Below are 15,197 nucleotides of genomic sequence, written 5' to 3' on the forward strand. Positions count from 1 at the left end.
GACATTACAGAAAGATGAGAACAGTACATATTAAATCCATAGGATGTAGCCAAACTTGTGCTCAGAGGAAATTTCATAGCCCTAACTATTCCAAGGTGATGGAGTTAGAGGGAACCTCTAGACCAGTTAGAAGGCTACTGCAGTATCCAGGTAGGAAAGGATGGTGGCTTGGTGGAGGTGGAGATGGAGAAAAGTAGATATACAGAGCTACAGAAAGGATTAGCCATTGGCTAAAATCATCCTAATACACCGAGGCCAAAAACTTTCCCATTTAATCATAGCCTCAGGCCAACCCTGAAAGCTTGGAGGTAGTCATTTGTCCAGTAGACACCCCTGGTCTGGCTTGACTGATTTAAGGAGTAACTAATCTCAATAGACCTATTAGCACAGAAGAAACAGAAAACATTGTCAGAGAAGGTTTCTCTACTCCTCCCCCCAGAGAGCACCTAGACTAGCCGGTTTTACCTGTGAATTCTGTCAAACCACCATGGAACCTATGTTTCTGTTTTTATAAATTGTTCCAGAACACAGAAAAAAATAGAAGTCATCTCACCTATATCTACTTAATTATTATATCAAAACCTGAATAAAAAGGGATGAGTACACAAAGAATAGCCTGATCTCACCTGTGAAAGATGATGCAAAGTTCCTCAACAAAATATCAGCAAATTGAGTCCCATAGTGTATGACAAAAAATGTACAATCAGTGCAGTTTATTACTGGAATGCAAAGGTGGAATTATAAGAATTATGAGCTCCTCATTGCAGAAGCTGTAGATCATTGCCTTTATAGATTATGAAAACAGGTCTCATAAAGGTTAAGTGACTTACCAGGTCAAGCTGCAAAGTGACTGCTTCAGGACTGGCTCCAGGTCTGCCTGACTCCAAAGTCATTCTTCCTCTGAGGAAGAGGCAAGTGGAGGTGGAAACTTGGATGGAAAGCCTCAGGCACCAATACAATCCCTCAGTTCACCCCCTCCCCCTACACCCACACCCAGTCCTGATCTTGAAAGGAGCCTTTCCAAGCCAAATGGCAGGTCTTCAGTTTCCCCTTTTCTTTTCTCTGTTTGCCACTTCCTCCCCACTCCCCATACCTCTCTCTCTCCCCTTTCCCTGTCCTGTCCTCCTTCCTCTCTCCAATTTTGTGGAGACAAAAGCGCCATCTATTGGCCACCTTGCATTTACCTGATTTGAGCAGGAAATCACTGGAATGAAGCCAGGTTCCATTTGGATGCTATTTGGGGCTGGCAGGGACCTCTGGTGGCTGAAAGTCTCTTGCTCCAGTGAGGAACCTGGCTGTTTGGTGTGGAAGAGGAAAACTGACTGTGGTTCCCACTCCCCCTGGGAAGCCCTCCTAGATGATTTTCTATCCTTCCCACTTCCTCTTGGCAGTTCTTGGTAGCTGCCCCATTGCCCAGGGGCTTAGAATGGAGGTGGGTGAGTGGTCCTAAGTGCATAGAAGGAGGAGAATTAGGGACAAGAGGCCTGGACCGTGCTAGAGGGAAACACAGGCCCCACCCGGGGCATCGGTCTGTTTCCCTGAGTTGTGGAGGGGCTGGGGCTTCGTGGGCCTCACACAGGAAGACTTCCTAGAGGAAGTGGAATGAGATTTTGAAGAAAGGGAGGGGAGAGTCTGCTGTTTACGTTCCTATGAAACCCCTTCTTCTATCCTGATCCCTGTCCAGCCTGGCAGACTGAAAACACTGACGACTTTCAAAGCAATATAGGTGGGTCCAAGAGAGGGAGGGAGCTACAGACAGAGGAGTGGAAACAGAACAGAAGAGAAAGGCAGGAAATCTGAGGTCCTTGGTACCAGACTCCCCTGCTTCCTTGCCTGTGGGCTGGCGGGAGACACTCACAAGCACCCGCTAGTTCCGGTTCTCACATCTCCTGTCTTCAACACTCATGGTGCCCATGAAAAGTCCGGGTGCAGCAGCTCATGCCTGTAATCCCAGCACTTTGGGAGGCAGAGGCGAGAGGATCAGTCGAGGCCAGGAGTTCAAGGGCAGCCTGTGCAACATAGTGAGACCCCATCTCTAGCAAAGAAAAAAAAAAAAAAAAAAAAACTGGTGGCATGTGTCTGTAGTCTCAGCTACTGGGGAGGCTGAGGCAGAAGGATTGCTTGAGCTCAAGAGTTTGAGGTTGTAGTGAGCTATGATGACACCACTGCCCTCTAGCCTGGGAAGCAGAGTGAGACTCTGTCTCAAAAAAACAAAAAACAAACAAAACCACACACACACAATCGGAAGCATAATGTTTACACTGTTTTATATCTTGATTTTTGTTTTCAGTCAACAATTTATCTTGAAGCTCTTTCCAGATCAGTACATAAGGAACTTCTTTATTCTATTTTACACAGCGTACTATTCCCTTCTTTGGATGTGCCATTATTTGCTTAACCAGTCCCCACTGATGGACATTTGCATGGTTTCCAACATTGTGACATTCCAAACAGCAGTGCTATGAGACCTTGTGCATATATCATGCCACACATGTGCAGGTACATCTGCAGGAGAAATCCCTAGAAGTGGATTTCCATGTAGCCCTTGTCAGGGCGCCACTCTCCCTGTGTGGTCCCACTGGCTCTTTCGGTAGCTGTCTCCTTTTATTTCTCAAAGGTACCCTTGAATGACTGTGGTCAGAATTTCGCCTGCTCAAACCCCACTGCCCTCTTCCCCAGGGCCTTCCCATCAGAGTCTGTCATCAGAGCCCCTCATCAGGTATTTTGGCCTTTGTCTCTGGGAGGCCCAGTCACTAGCCTCCCCCATCCTGGGTGGGGTCTGTGCCCTGGCCATCAATCTGTCCAGGGAGATGGACCCTTGCACCTTCTAACCCCTGAATGCTGGGCATCAGTGGCAGGCACAGGGAACTAGCTTTTGGAACCTCCACCATTCGGGCCCCCAGGCTTCCTGCCAAACGCTGCTGTCACCCCCTCCGGACCTCTGATTGGGAAGCCTTTTTCCTGACCACAGGATCATGTTCTAAGAGCTGCTCCTCTACTACCTCAGACTTCCCATTTCATTGTCTGCAACCCCCCAAATGTGAGTGGCCTCAGCTTTGTGGGAGGAAGATCAAACAGAGCCCCTTGTGAGAGGCGTGTATATGACGACCCGGGGGCCAAACTGTGGCTGGACACCAGTCGCTCAGCAGCCTGGGAACCTCTGGGTTGGCCCAGACCTGTGATGTCAGCTCATGTAGCAGTTGGCACCACTCAGGGCTGACCCAGGCGGGGTTGAGGAGGAGCCTGTTCTGGCAGGCTCTGAGGTGGCTGGGCAGGGCAAGGCCGTGCAGAAAGATGATTATTATTGCTGTGAACGGAAATTGCTCACATTTAGAATTGTAGATAGGACATAGTAGTTAGGAGCCCTGATTCTAGAGCCAGATTGTCTGGGACAGGGGATGCACTTCTCACTTGCCAGGTGAGGAAACTGAGGCCCTGGGAGAGGCAGGGGCATATCTAAGGTCACATAGGAAGGCAAGGCTAGGGCTGGGAGTAGAGCCAGGCCCCACTGCTGCTCTCCAGTTGCAGGAACAAAGCAGTGGGAGGTGCACTCCCCTGGCAGGACGGAACAGGCATCCTGAACATGCCAACGTTGGAGAGGAGGGCGAGGAATCTCACTGAGACATCCTGACCATGGTTGGCTCCAGCGATGGCACTAGGTCCCTGGAGTCCCCTGGAGGTGGCAGGCTAAGAAATTTACTTGGTCCCAGTCTCCAACCCAGCATTCTGGATACTTTACAAATGAGGAAACGAAGGCTTGGAGAGATTATGCTTCTGAGACTAATAAGTGATAGGAGCATAATCTGAACTCAGCTTTAAGACCTGAACTCTTTCTGCTGCACCTGATGCCTCCAAGATTCCTACTCAGCAATTACCCAGCCTCTATTTAAGCACTTCCAGTGATGGGGAGTTCACTACCGCTAAGGTAACCTATCTCATCTCTGAGGGACAGCCCTGCTGGAATGTCCTCCTTGCATGAGGTCACAGAAAGTGAGTCTCTTTACCACTTTCTGGCTCTCTTTTGCCTTGGTCTCTTTGCCCCAGATCAGCCCTGTAGGGATTTGGAGATGGCAGCTGTGTTAAGCTTTTATTCCCCGGGCTAACTACCCCAGACCTTTCCTTTGTGTCTATAGGACATTTTCCCATCCCTTCCTGTATTAATTAGGGTTAGGCTGAGCTGTGAGTGACAGGCTGACCCCTCCCCGCTAATTCCACATCAGCAGTTTCAACAAGATTGAAGTTTCTTTTTCACATAAAAGTCTGTGCAGGCAGTTCAGGGTGGTATGGCAGTTCAGTGGTCTCAGGGACCCAGGCTCCTTTTCTTTTGGGATTCTGCTCTTTGTGAAATTCAACTCAGCCTAGCTTAGTAGAAGGGGAGATTCCTTTCTTTCTTCTGAATATCTGGAAAGTCTAAGCGTTCTGGTTTCAGGTAGAGCTGGGGCCAGGGACTCAAACACTGTTATTAAGGCTCTGTCTCTCTGTGGCTGTTTCCCACTGTGTATGGGCTTCAGTGTTAAACAGCACTCTCTACAGGCAGGAAAGACTTCTTCTGGCAGCTAAACCTGCGTGGTTATCATCTGATCTAAAAGAAGTAGTCCTCCCAGAGCCCCAGAGTCCATATATCCTAGAATCCCATAGTCTGTATATCCCCAAATCCCAGGGTCCATATATCACATCATGTAGAAGGAGTGATTGGCTCAGCTTAGCTCACTTACTGCTCTCTGGACTAATCACTGGGTCTTGGACTTGCAATGCTATTTTTTGATCCAGCCAGTTGCCTGTCTGTTCTTGGGGAGCAAGTGTGAGGGGGACAGAAATTGGACAGCCCCATTAGGACCACATAGAACACAGTAGGGGAGGTTTCCTTCCATAGAGTTAGGATACCCCCAAACTATAAGCATGTTAAGCTCATCACATCAAGGAGATTGAGTTTTGTCTTATAAGCAATGACAAGCCCTTGAAAGATTTTGGCAGGGCTCAGTTTGGCATCTGGTTAGATTTGTCACAACCATTTTAAAAGGTAGAAACTGAGGCAGAAATCACAAGAGAGAAATCCAATGAAATGCTGCAGCCAGTAACCATGGATAGACTCTGTCAGATAGGGAGAGATGTTCTCCTCTCAGGGATGGGGACTGATGGGGGAGAAGCAACCTCTGTTCTCAAAGTATGCATACTTCTATTAATGATCCAAGCTACCTCTCTGGGGTGTCCCAAACAGAGGGAGAGATATGTCATACCATTCATTCTTTCATTCACATATCCACATCTCACATTAATTGAGCACCTACTGTTTGTCAGGCTTTGTGCCTGGCTGGAGGCAGCATGATTGATAATGATAATGAAACATTTATTTGAGCACTTTCAAAGTTTCAGGCACTGGGTTAAATGCTTCATCTCATTTAATCCTCACATCCCAATGAGGTAGGTAAAATTATTATCCCCATTTTGTAGAGGAGGAAAGATACTGATGAAGGCAGTATAATGCCTCTTCTTTCTCAAAGAGCTCACAGTCTACATCTACAGACTGGAGAATAAATCATAACAGAGGGAGCTCAGTGCTTGAGGAACACAGAGGTGGAAGCCTGTCACAGTTTGGTGAGTGTGGGGTGTTGTCAGGGACAGCATCTCATAAACTTGATGGTTAAAATGGACCAAGAAGGATTAAGAGGAGTGAACCAGGCAGAAGGAGGGAGCCATGTGCAAAGGTGAAGAGGTGAGAAAGAGTACATCAGGTATGAGTGGAATGCAGGAGTTGGAGGTGAGGCTGGACAAACAGGTAGGAGCCAGGCTGCCAGGTATCCTGTGCAGACAAGTATACTATATCTAGAAAGTGAAGCAACCAGGCTGCTGGGCAGATATCATTGTGGCATCCTGCAAATTACATACAAATCACCCTCTCAGTTTCTCCTTTAACTCTATAATTACAAGCATCAGAAGGCCTCCTTCTCTAGATCTGGGGTCTCAGCAGTGCCCTATTAGTAGGAGCTGTTCCACAGCCCCTCCTCTCCTTGGGGACTGAGGGAGGCTGAATGGGGGAGGGTGGTATTTGCCTGAGTTGAGTCTGTTCCCAGTCTCCCGCCCAGCCCACCTGCTGATGTAAGACACTCAGCCAACCCCTAATATTTGGAGCCCTTCAAAGTAGCTTGATCTAGGATGGGGGAAAGAAGGGTCTGACCTCTCAGCACAGCTCTGCTCTCTCTGCCTTCCCTACTGCCCCACCCAGGAGCAGCGACCACTCTCACAGTTCCCTCCTGCATTTCTCCCCTCTTATGCCAAAACTCCCTCACCTAGGCCTCACCTATCAAAATGAGCTCTCTCCCAAATTACCTGCTCCCCGTCCAGGTGAGATGGAGAGGGCTGGGAAGTGGGGGGAAGATACTAGGGTTCTAGTTCCACCCCTGCTACCAATTTGCCGTGTGACCTTGGGCAAGTCAGCCGCCTCTTGGTTTCAATTTCCCCATCTGAGAGATGAGCTCTGAAAATCTACACTCCAGTTTTGGGATAAATGACCATGCAAGGGGTGAGTGGAGAGGATTAACGGTCTGTTTGGAGAAGAGCGAGGCAGGAAGCAGCTCGGCTGTGCAGTGTGGTGTGCGAGCGCTGCAGTCAAGTTCGGCGTTAGCTTCCGCAGCGCTCAGAGCAGGAAGAGGGGAGGATGGGTTGGGCTCTTAAGGAGGCTTCTTTCCGGAGGAGGCAGGATTTGAGTAGAGATTGAAGCATGAGTACAGGTTGGAAAAGGAAGCAAACGTGAGGAAGGAGTGGTGTCCGGAAGTTAGGAGTCTCTGATGACTTTGCCAAAGGGGTGGAATGGGAATGGGGTGGGGAAAGGGTGTTTTGGTCTGGGACCTCTTCGACTGATTCCTGACTCCTTGCGTGGTTGCGAGGTTCCTCCAGAGGTCGCTGTTCCCCAGGAATCCGTCACTAGCGTCCGCGCCGAGAGGCCAGAGCTCCAGCCGGTTCCCTTGGTCTGCTTCTACGAGGTTTATGCGGTTCTTTTGCACCCGCCGCGAAGGACGCAGGCACACGACAGTATTTCCCCGCCCACGTGGGGACTTGCGGTCTCGGTATTTACCCTGTATGGGACTCGGAAAGGTTAAAAGCGACCGCTTGTGTGTGTGGGGATGGGTGGGGGTGGGTAGGGGTACATAGGGGAGTCAGGTGGGTACAGCTCTGCGCCTTCCCTCCTGCCCTGCCTCGCCCCAGTTCAAAGCCCCAGAAGGGCATCTGGTTCCAGAGGTGCAGCTGCTCTGACAGGCGATTGGAATCGGTAGGAAGGAGGCCGCCGCTCCGGCCTGACTGGCTGTCCCGTGGCGCGATCCCTGTACCCACACCCCGCTCTCCCTGCCATAGTCACAGACCCATACCCAGGCGCGCGCTCTCACACGTCCTCCTACCCGGCCTGGCCCCGGGCGGGTTTACAATCTCCAGGTCGCGGCGCTTCAGGCTCAGGGAAAAAGCTGTGGGCCCGGATGGCGAGCCTTCCAGGGCAGTCCCAGGTCACTCCAGCTCTACGGACACATAGCTTGAGGTCCGGAGGGGAGGACGCAGGACAGGCGCCTGTCGCGCAAGGGCGTACTCCGCCACACAGAGCCACCGTCGCACGGAGGGCAGACACACAAGAGGACAGAGAAGGAGAACCTCGGCCCGGGGGACAGAGGAACTCACAAGAGCACACTGAGACCCGTTCCGACACACCTGGAAGCGTCCCCCACTAATCTGACCCGGAGCCCGCGCCCGAGGGCGGGCGGTTTCTGAGCCGCGCTGCTTTCACCCTCTCCTGAGCCCGCAACCCTCTTCCCACGAACGGGAGTCGACAGGCTCCACAGCTGGCCGCCTCAACTGCTGCGTATTGGGGGTGGGATGGACGGAGCTGGGCGGGGACTGTGGCCAGGATTAAGAGAAGGAAAGGAAGATGACATTTGTACTCTGGAACTTTTTCACGCTGGTGTGCGGGCCGTGGCAGAGGCGCCTGGCCCCTGCGCCAGCGCCTGGGGGAGGGCAGGTGGGTTTGGGGATTGGGGGGAGAAGGCGCACACCCTGGAGTCCCTGTCGTTTCTGTGCCTGAGGAGCTGAGCTACCTGAGGTGTGACTCTGCGAGTCACACGACCTGGAGTCCCCCGCCTCCCTCCCGGGCCAAGGGATCCGATCGCCCCTGAGCAGGCAAAGATCCGGGTTGAGAAGGGTCGGGAAATGTCCCAGCTGAGGCCGGACAACCGTGTCGCTCCAGAGCTGCAGCCCCTTCTGGAGTAGAAGCGCCAGCCTTGCCGCTTTCCCTGAGGCTGGCCAGTTCTGCGAATAAAATTAGAGAAGGGTGCGGGCGTGGTGCCCCCTGACCAGCTCAGGCCTGTCCTGCAGCCCACCTGTGTGGAGGGGAAGACCCTGGCGCTCGGGGAGCTCAAAACACCGAAAGGCCGCGCGTGGTGGCCGGACGTTCAGCGCCGAGACTCAGGACAAACTCCGCCTCTAGCCAGTGCTGCTTTTCGCCAATTTCGCGATTGACAAAATCATATCCGCATAATCGCCATAGGGCTCTCCTTTTCCCCAACAAAGGAGAACAGCTCTTTGACAGCGAACTTAAGAAGGAGGGAGAGATGGCCCGACGCCACTGATAGCAGCATATACTTCGCGATAGACACTCGACAACTTCTCCCCGGTTATCCGAACATTTTGGAGCGGAAAACCCCAAACTGTCACTGCCCCAGACGCTTCCTCCCAGTTGTCCTGGGCTACTCAAGGAAGGTAGCCAGGCAGTGAGGCAGATGAGGGAGGGGGCCCAGCATGACCAGAGACATTCTAACCAAGACCCACAGAGGCTGTAGCCCTCCACTGCTTGGAGGCTGTTGCAGGTGTGGATGCTGGATCCCAGGCTTCTGGGAAAGTGCCCAGGTTTTCTCAGAGAAACCTATGGACTCATGGGGGGCGGCAGACACTGCTGGAAGACACTGAGGAGGCTAAACCCGTGGGCGGGAATGGCAGGGACCACGGGAGATGTGAGGAAAACAAAAGGAATCCTGAATCACGGAGTCACCCTTCTCCCAACCCCTAGTGCACCTACTCCTGATGCTGTTTAAAAGAAATTGGCCCAGAACCTTGGCAGGGATGAGAGGCTACCAGAAATCTCCCTCCCCAGAGTGAAGCTTGGTCAGGGAAGCAGAGCAATTTGGACAAATAGACAAGATCTGGGCTGGGAGCCCAGACACCTGGGTACACCACAATTTAGGGGTCCTCAAAAACCTGGCAAGTAATACGATCCCCTGAGCCTCAGTTTCCATTCCTGTGAAGGAATGTGGATGATCTGGATGTGTGTGTGTGTGAAGGATCTGGATGATTCCTTAAGGTCATGCCCTACCCCCACCCTGCAGAAGAGGGAGTACTCCCTTCCCCAAGGTGGGTCTCACTAGCCGCCAATATACAGCAGGCCCAGGTGCAGGCAGGCCGGGCTGGCAGCTGCAGCTGCTCTGTAGAGCTTCTTGTCTGAAGCATCAGAACCAGGGAATTTGGGCAGCAAATGTCTCAACCAGTCTTACCCAGAAGCTGGGCGGGGTGTTGGAGCCTGGGGAACCAGGAAAGTGCTGGCAAGGAAGGAAGCTACTGGCTCCCACTTGCCATTTTAGAAATGAAGACAGTCAGAAGGTGAAATGGAGTAGGATGACGCCAGTACTGTTTTTCTCTCCACTTATTTAGACACTAACAGAGCTGAGCTGGGCTGGAGTTGGTGTGTGGTCCATGTTGAGGGGTATCCACGACTGGGGTCCTGGAAGTGTGAGATAGCAAGCTGAGGCATGTGTAGAGTTGCCAGATAAAATAAATCTGCTAAATCTAGCAACCCTAGGTATGTCAACTTATCTGGACTCATATAAGAAATTCCTTTCCAAGATATTTTTTTTCTTCTTCTGGAGGGCCTTGTCACCAGGAAATCCAAATTCCAGGACCACTAATCCCTGTCCCGTAGTTTGAGGACAGGACCTCTTCTCTTTTTACTGAGGACAGTCTGTTTATGCAGTGCATTAGGTGGATTCCCTTGGTCAGAGGTCCCAGAGGGGACCCAGGGGACTTGCTCTCACAGGATATGAGCAGCCAGACCTGCCTTCCACTCCTTTCTGCTCTTAGCTTGAGAAGATAAAGAACTCAATTGTGAGGATTTTGTGACAAGGGTTTCTTGTCACCCAGCCCTACTCTGTCTTGTTGTAGGAGCCTGGGTAAGTCCTTTTCCTCTTCTCTCGGCCTTTATAACCCTCTCTGTGTAAAGAGAGAGTTGGATTAAGGCTAGATTAACGCTTCTAATCCACAGATTAGAGGCTGTTGTTAGATGAAAGAGAATTCATCCACCGTGACATCCACCCTGCTGAGATATAGCTCTCTGGGGCATTCTCTCTCACCCAGCACTTATCTACAAGGGACCACAGAGACTGGAGATGGCACCAGTAGCCCAGTGGGGGTTGGGGTGGGAGCAGGGATGGGGGCTGGACCAGGGCTTGAGATCCAGGTGGGAGACTTCATGGCCTCTAACCTCTTTCTCTCTCAGAGAACAGGGCCCCAAGAATCTGCAAAATGCTCTCAATACCGTCTTTATAAATAAACTAGAATATGGTTACCCTTACATATTAGTCATGGGGTACCTGTCTTTAATCTCATTTTAACAGAGGCAGAAACAGAGGCCCAAAGAGTTTAAGAAATTTGCCCAAGGCGACAGACTGGTAAGTAGTGAGGCCAGGATTGGAACTCCAGCAGCCTGACTCTAAGATCCCTGCTCTTAACTACTACGCAGACCAGGAAACTGAGGTTCAGAAGGGGAAGTTACCTAATGAGGGTCACACAGCCTGGTGACAGCGGAGCGCCGCCCGGACTCAAGCCTCGCATGCCCGAGCCTTGGCCACTGCGCGGCGCTGTCGGGGCAGCAGCCCAGCCATCCGCTCAGTTTTTGTCCGAGTCCAGAGCCCATCTCCCCTTCCGCGCCCCAGAGACTGAAATGGGCCCAGTCTATGTGGAAGCTACTCATTTCTGGGTCCTGGAGGGAGGCCAGGAGAGAAAGTCCTGACAGAATGGGCAGGAACCGGGTTGGCGAGAAAAAGAGTGCACAGGACCAATACTACACAAGATCGTGAGAGATAAAGGCGCCCTGGCCCCGGGCTGAGGTCAGGGTTCACTGAGGGAGGTGGGGGGACGCGGAGCGGGGATCCTGCGGCCTGTTTGTAGGACCTACAAGTCTGGCGGCCAGAAAGGGGGCAGTCTGCAGTGCGACTAGGGGTGGAAGAGAGGGGAATTTAAGCGAAGGAGTCCCAGACCCGGGAACAGACACCCAGACAAATGCAGTTTCCAAAGGAAACGGAGACAGAGATTCACGGAGGATGAGAGGTACAGAGTCACAGAGGCCGAAACAGATGGATACCAAGACATTAAAAAGGTCGGAGTACAGGCAAACTCGGAGCGACGGACCGGCCCGCACCCCGGCAATGCCGCAGAGAAGCTTCGGGGAGGGGACCACGAGCAGGCGCGCACTCCCTGGGTCTCCCCGCGAGGAGATGGGTGGCTGGCCCCTGGCCTTGGAGGGGAGAAGGGCACAGTCAAAATCTCTCACCTCTCCGAGGCCCGAGGCGGAGAGTGCCAAGTTTACTCCTCGCGATCACTCAGGTGCGTCTCCCCCTTGGGCCCCGGCTGGCCCCGCTCAGGCGGCATAGGTCTTGGCGTTCCAGGCTCCCGCTCGAGCTCCAACTGCGCTTCGGCCTTGGTGGCCCGGGAGCCGCCTTGGGGAGATGACGAGCGGGGTTGTCGCCACTTATCTGGCTCCGGCTGGCGAACGCGTAAGCCTGGATATCCAGGGGCTGAGCGCAATGAAGGCGGCCGCTCCGTGGAGCAGAGGGTTTGCGGGAACTCGGGGAAGAGGAGGACCCGCCTCCAGCCACCCTCGCCGAGCTCCCGCGGCGGCGGCGGCAGTTTGTTCCCGCCGGGCCTCTCCGCCGAGGCACTTCGCCCGCCCCTCCTGTCCCGCCCCACCCCACCCCTCCCAGGCAGCTCCGCCCCAGGCCCGCGGCTCTTCCGCCTTAGGCAGCTGCTAGGCGGGAGGGACTAATCCCCCAACCCCACCACTCCCACCGGAGGGGACTGGGAGCCTAGGCCGGCCAGGATAAGGGGAGGCCTGAGCTCCTTCCGCTGGTGTCCCAGTGCAGGTTTCAGCTCGCGCTCCCGGGGCAGGAGGGAGCCTCCTGTTGGGTGCGCACTGGAAGGTGAGAGCGGCCGAGCTGGGCCACCAGGGGGCGCTGCGGAGCTGGGGGACACCCCTCCCTGCCCGCCTCAGTCCCCCGCCCCCTCCCCGCCCGCGCGCAAAACACACTCGCCCCAGAGGCAGCGCGGCCGAGCCCGAGCCGCGGCCGGAGCGGAGCCGGAGAGCGGCGGCGGCACCATGACCCTGGGCAGCTGCTGCTGCGAGATCATGTCCTCCGAGAGCTCCCCGGCCGCGCTGTCCGAGGCCGACGCAGACATAGACGTGGTGGGCAGCGGCAGCGGTGGGGGGGAGCTCCCAGCCCGCTCCGGGCCCCGAGCCCCCCGGGACGTGCTCCCCCACGGCCACGAGCCTCCCCCGGAGGAAGCCGAGGCAGACGTAGCAGAGGACGAGGAGGAGTCGGGTGGCTGCTCGGAGGGCGAGCCTCGCGCTCTAGCGCCCCGGGGGGCGGCGGCTGCCGCGGGAAGCCCAGGGCCAGGCGCGGCGGCAGCCCGAGGCGCGGCGGGGCCCGGGCCGGGACCGCCGTCGGGGGGCGCGGCGACGCGGAGCCCGCTAGTGAAGCCGCCCTACTCATACATCGCGCTCATCACCATGGCCATCCTGCAGAGCCCCAAAAAGCGCCTGACGCTGAGCGAAATCTGTGAGTTCATCAGCGGCCGCTTCCCCTACTACCGGGAGAAGTTCCCCGCCTGGCAGAACAGCATCCGCCACAACCTCTCGCTTAACGACTGCTTTGTCAAGATCCCCCGCGAGCCGGGCAACCCGGGCAAGGGCAACTACTGGACGCTCGACCCGGAGTCAGCCGACATGTTCGACAACGGCAGCTTCCTGCGGCGCCGCAAGCGCTTCAAGCGGCAGCCGCTACCGCCGCCGCATCCACACCCGCACCCGCACCCGGAGTTGTTGTTGCGTGGCGGGGCCGCGGCGGCGGCGGGGGACCCCGGCGCCTTCCTGCCCGGCTTTGCTGCTTACGGAGCCTATGGCTACGGCTATGGGCTGGCGCTCCCGGCCTACGGCGCACCCCCGCCGGGGCCGGCCCCGCATCCGCATCCACACCCGCACGCCTTCGCTTTCGCCGCTGCAGCTGCCGCTGCTCCTTGCCAGCTGTCGGTTCCTCCAGGCCGCTCTGCTGCACCTCCACCCGGACCTCCGACGACCTCGGTGTTCGCGGGTGCAGCATCGGTCCCAGCCCCTGCGCCTGCCCCAGGATCGGGCCCGGGCCCCGCAGGCCTGCCCGCCTTCCTGGGCGCAGAGCTGGGCTGCGCCAAAACCTTCTACCCCGCGTCCCTGAGCCCTCCTGCGGCTGGCACCGCGGCCAGTCTGTCCACTGCACTTCTACGCCAGGGCCTCAAGACGGACGCGGGCGGTGGTGCAGGCGGCGGGGGCGCCGGGGCAGGGCAGAGGCCTTCCTTCTCTATAGACCACATTATGGGCCACGGTGGCGGCGGGGCAGCACCCCCGGGCGGTGGCGAGGGCTCCCCGGGACCGCCGTTCGCGGCAGCCGCTGGTCCTGGGGGTCAAGCCCAGGTCTTGGCCATGCTGACTGCCCCGGCCCTGGCTCCCGTAGCCGGCCACATTCGCCTGTCGCACCCTGGGGACGCGCTCCTGTCCTCAGGGTCCCCGTTTGCCAGCAAAGTCGCCGGCCTCAGTGGCTGCCACTTCTGACCACAGCGGGCTCAGGGCCGGTTAGGCCCGCACTCAGCCTCTCCCCGGAGCTCCTGCGGACCCAGCGGAACTCAGGGAGTCTATTTATGAAGAGTCTGCAGACCTTGGACCGGCGCGCGTGACTTGGCTCTTCAGGCTTCATGCTCGGAATCTCGCCGATAGTTGGGACGAAGCGGGCTCTGTCGCTCAGGGCGAGGCCCAGGTCTACGCGTGAAGAGGTCGCAAGCCAAGATCTCAACCCAGTTTGAGCAGTAAAAGAGGGAGCGGGGAGCCTTCGTTTTTTCCCTGCCTCTGCATCTCTCCGCAGCCCCGGAAGCATGCATTCCGGGAGAGATGCCTGCCCAGGCCCTGCTGATTTCGCCAGAAACACCAACTGCCCTGAGAGGTGTCCCTTTCTGCCTCTCCCCCTCACTTCCTTCCCCAACTTTGAGGCCCAGCTTGTCCAATATTATAATTTAAAAACATCTATTATCCGCTTTGTGCTTAAAAGAAAATTCAACTCTTTTTTTTTTTTTTTTTTTTTTTTTGCTGTTCTCCAAGGAAGTTCGTTCCCTCTGAAGCCTAAACCGGTGTCCACGCAGGCGGAGCTGAACGGAGAGGTGAAGCAGGGGGTCTTCACAATTCCTGCAGAAACCCTGGATCCCACTCCACTGAGGAAAATCCTTTCTCTTTTGTGTTTGGGTGCTTTTAAAGGAACTTTCTCCCTTTCGCGTGGCCGGCTGGGTCCAGCCATCCGGGGCCAGCAGCCCTCTCAGCGTTCTGCTCTGTCCCAGGCCCTGCGATATTTATTGTAGCTAAAGGCGATGAGGTTGGGTGGGAGAGAAGGGTCGGGCCAGGGACTGGAGAGGTGGGAGTGGGGGGTGGGCGAGGGCATGCCCTGTGGCAGGGGTTCCTGTAATTATGTGTAAATATCTGTACAGCGGGCGGCTCTCTGGGTTCTCTCTGTCCACTGGGTGTGCGTTGATTTAGATTTCTCCACTGTGGGGAGACTCTGTGAAATCATCTGATGGTTTGTGTGGAAGAAAAGAAAAAAAAAATCTGTCTCCCCCCCATTCCTCCTTGGTGTCAATTGAATAAATGTATGTGAACTTCAGCAGTCACCAGCTATGTCTGCTTGCCTGCACTCCCTTGTCCCTTCTGGGGCTCTCTCAGAAGACCCTTCCCCAGCAGAGGGTGGTGAGGAAAGGCCCCTAGGCAGCCCAGGCAGGCCGAGGAGGCCTAGGGCTCGTAGGATACAGGGGGTACCTTGATTTTGTCCTTGGGCTGTCGATGAGGGCAGGTCTCTGGGAAGCCTGTGACCCCTCCAGCACTT

General features: G+C 55.3%; 1 protein-coding gene across 1 annotated transcript; it reads left to right on the forward strand.

Annotated features, from left to right (window-relative positions):
• The first annotated feature begins 12,320 nt into the window (after positions 1 to 12,320).
• On the forward strand, positions 12,321 to 14,978 carry FOXD2 (forkhead box D2). Its single transcript, XM_069477898.1, has one exon. It carries the CDS (start codon positions 12,401 to 12,403, stop codon positions 13,883 to 13,885), a length of 1,485 nt encoding a protein of 494 aa, XP_069333999.1. The 5' UTR covers positions 12,321 to 12,400; the 3' UTR covers positions 13,886 to 14,978.
• Positions 14,979 to 15,197: the final 219 nt, after the last annotated feature.

Source organism: Eulemur rufifrons, chromosome 8 (assembly GCF_041146395.1).
Source record: "Eulemur rufifrons isolate Redbay chromosome 8, OSU_ERuf_1, whole genome shotgun sequence".
Taxonomy (NCBI): domain Eukaryota; kingdom Metazoa; phylum Chordata; class Mammalia; order Primates; family Lemuridae; genus Eulemur; species Eulemur rufifrons.

Excerpts from the sequence above, each read along its gene's own strand:
- FOXD2 (XM_069477898.1), top strand. The coding sequence starts at position 12,401 with ATGACCCTGGGCAGCTGCTGCTGCGAGATCATGTCCTCCGAGAGCTCC.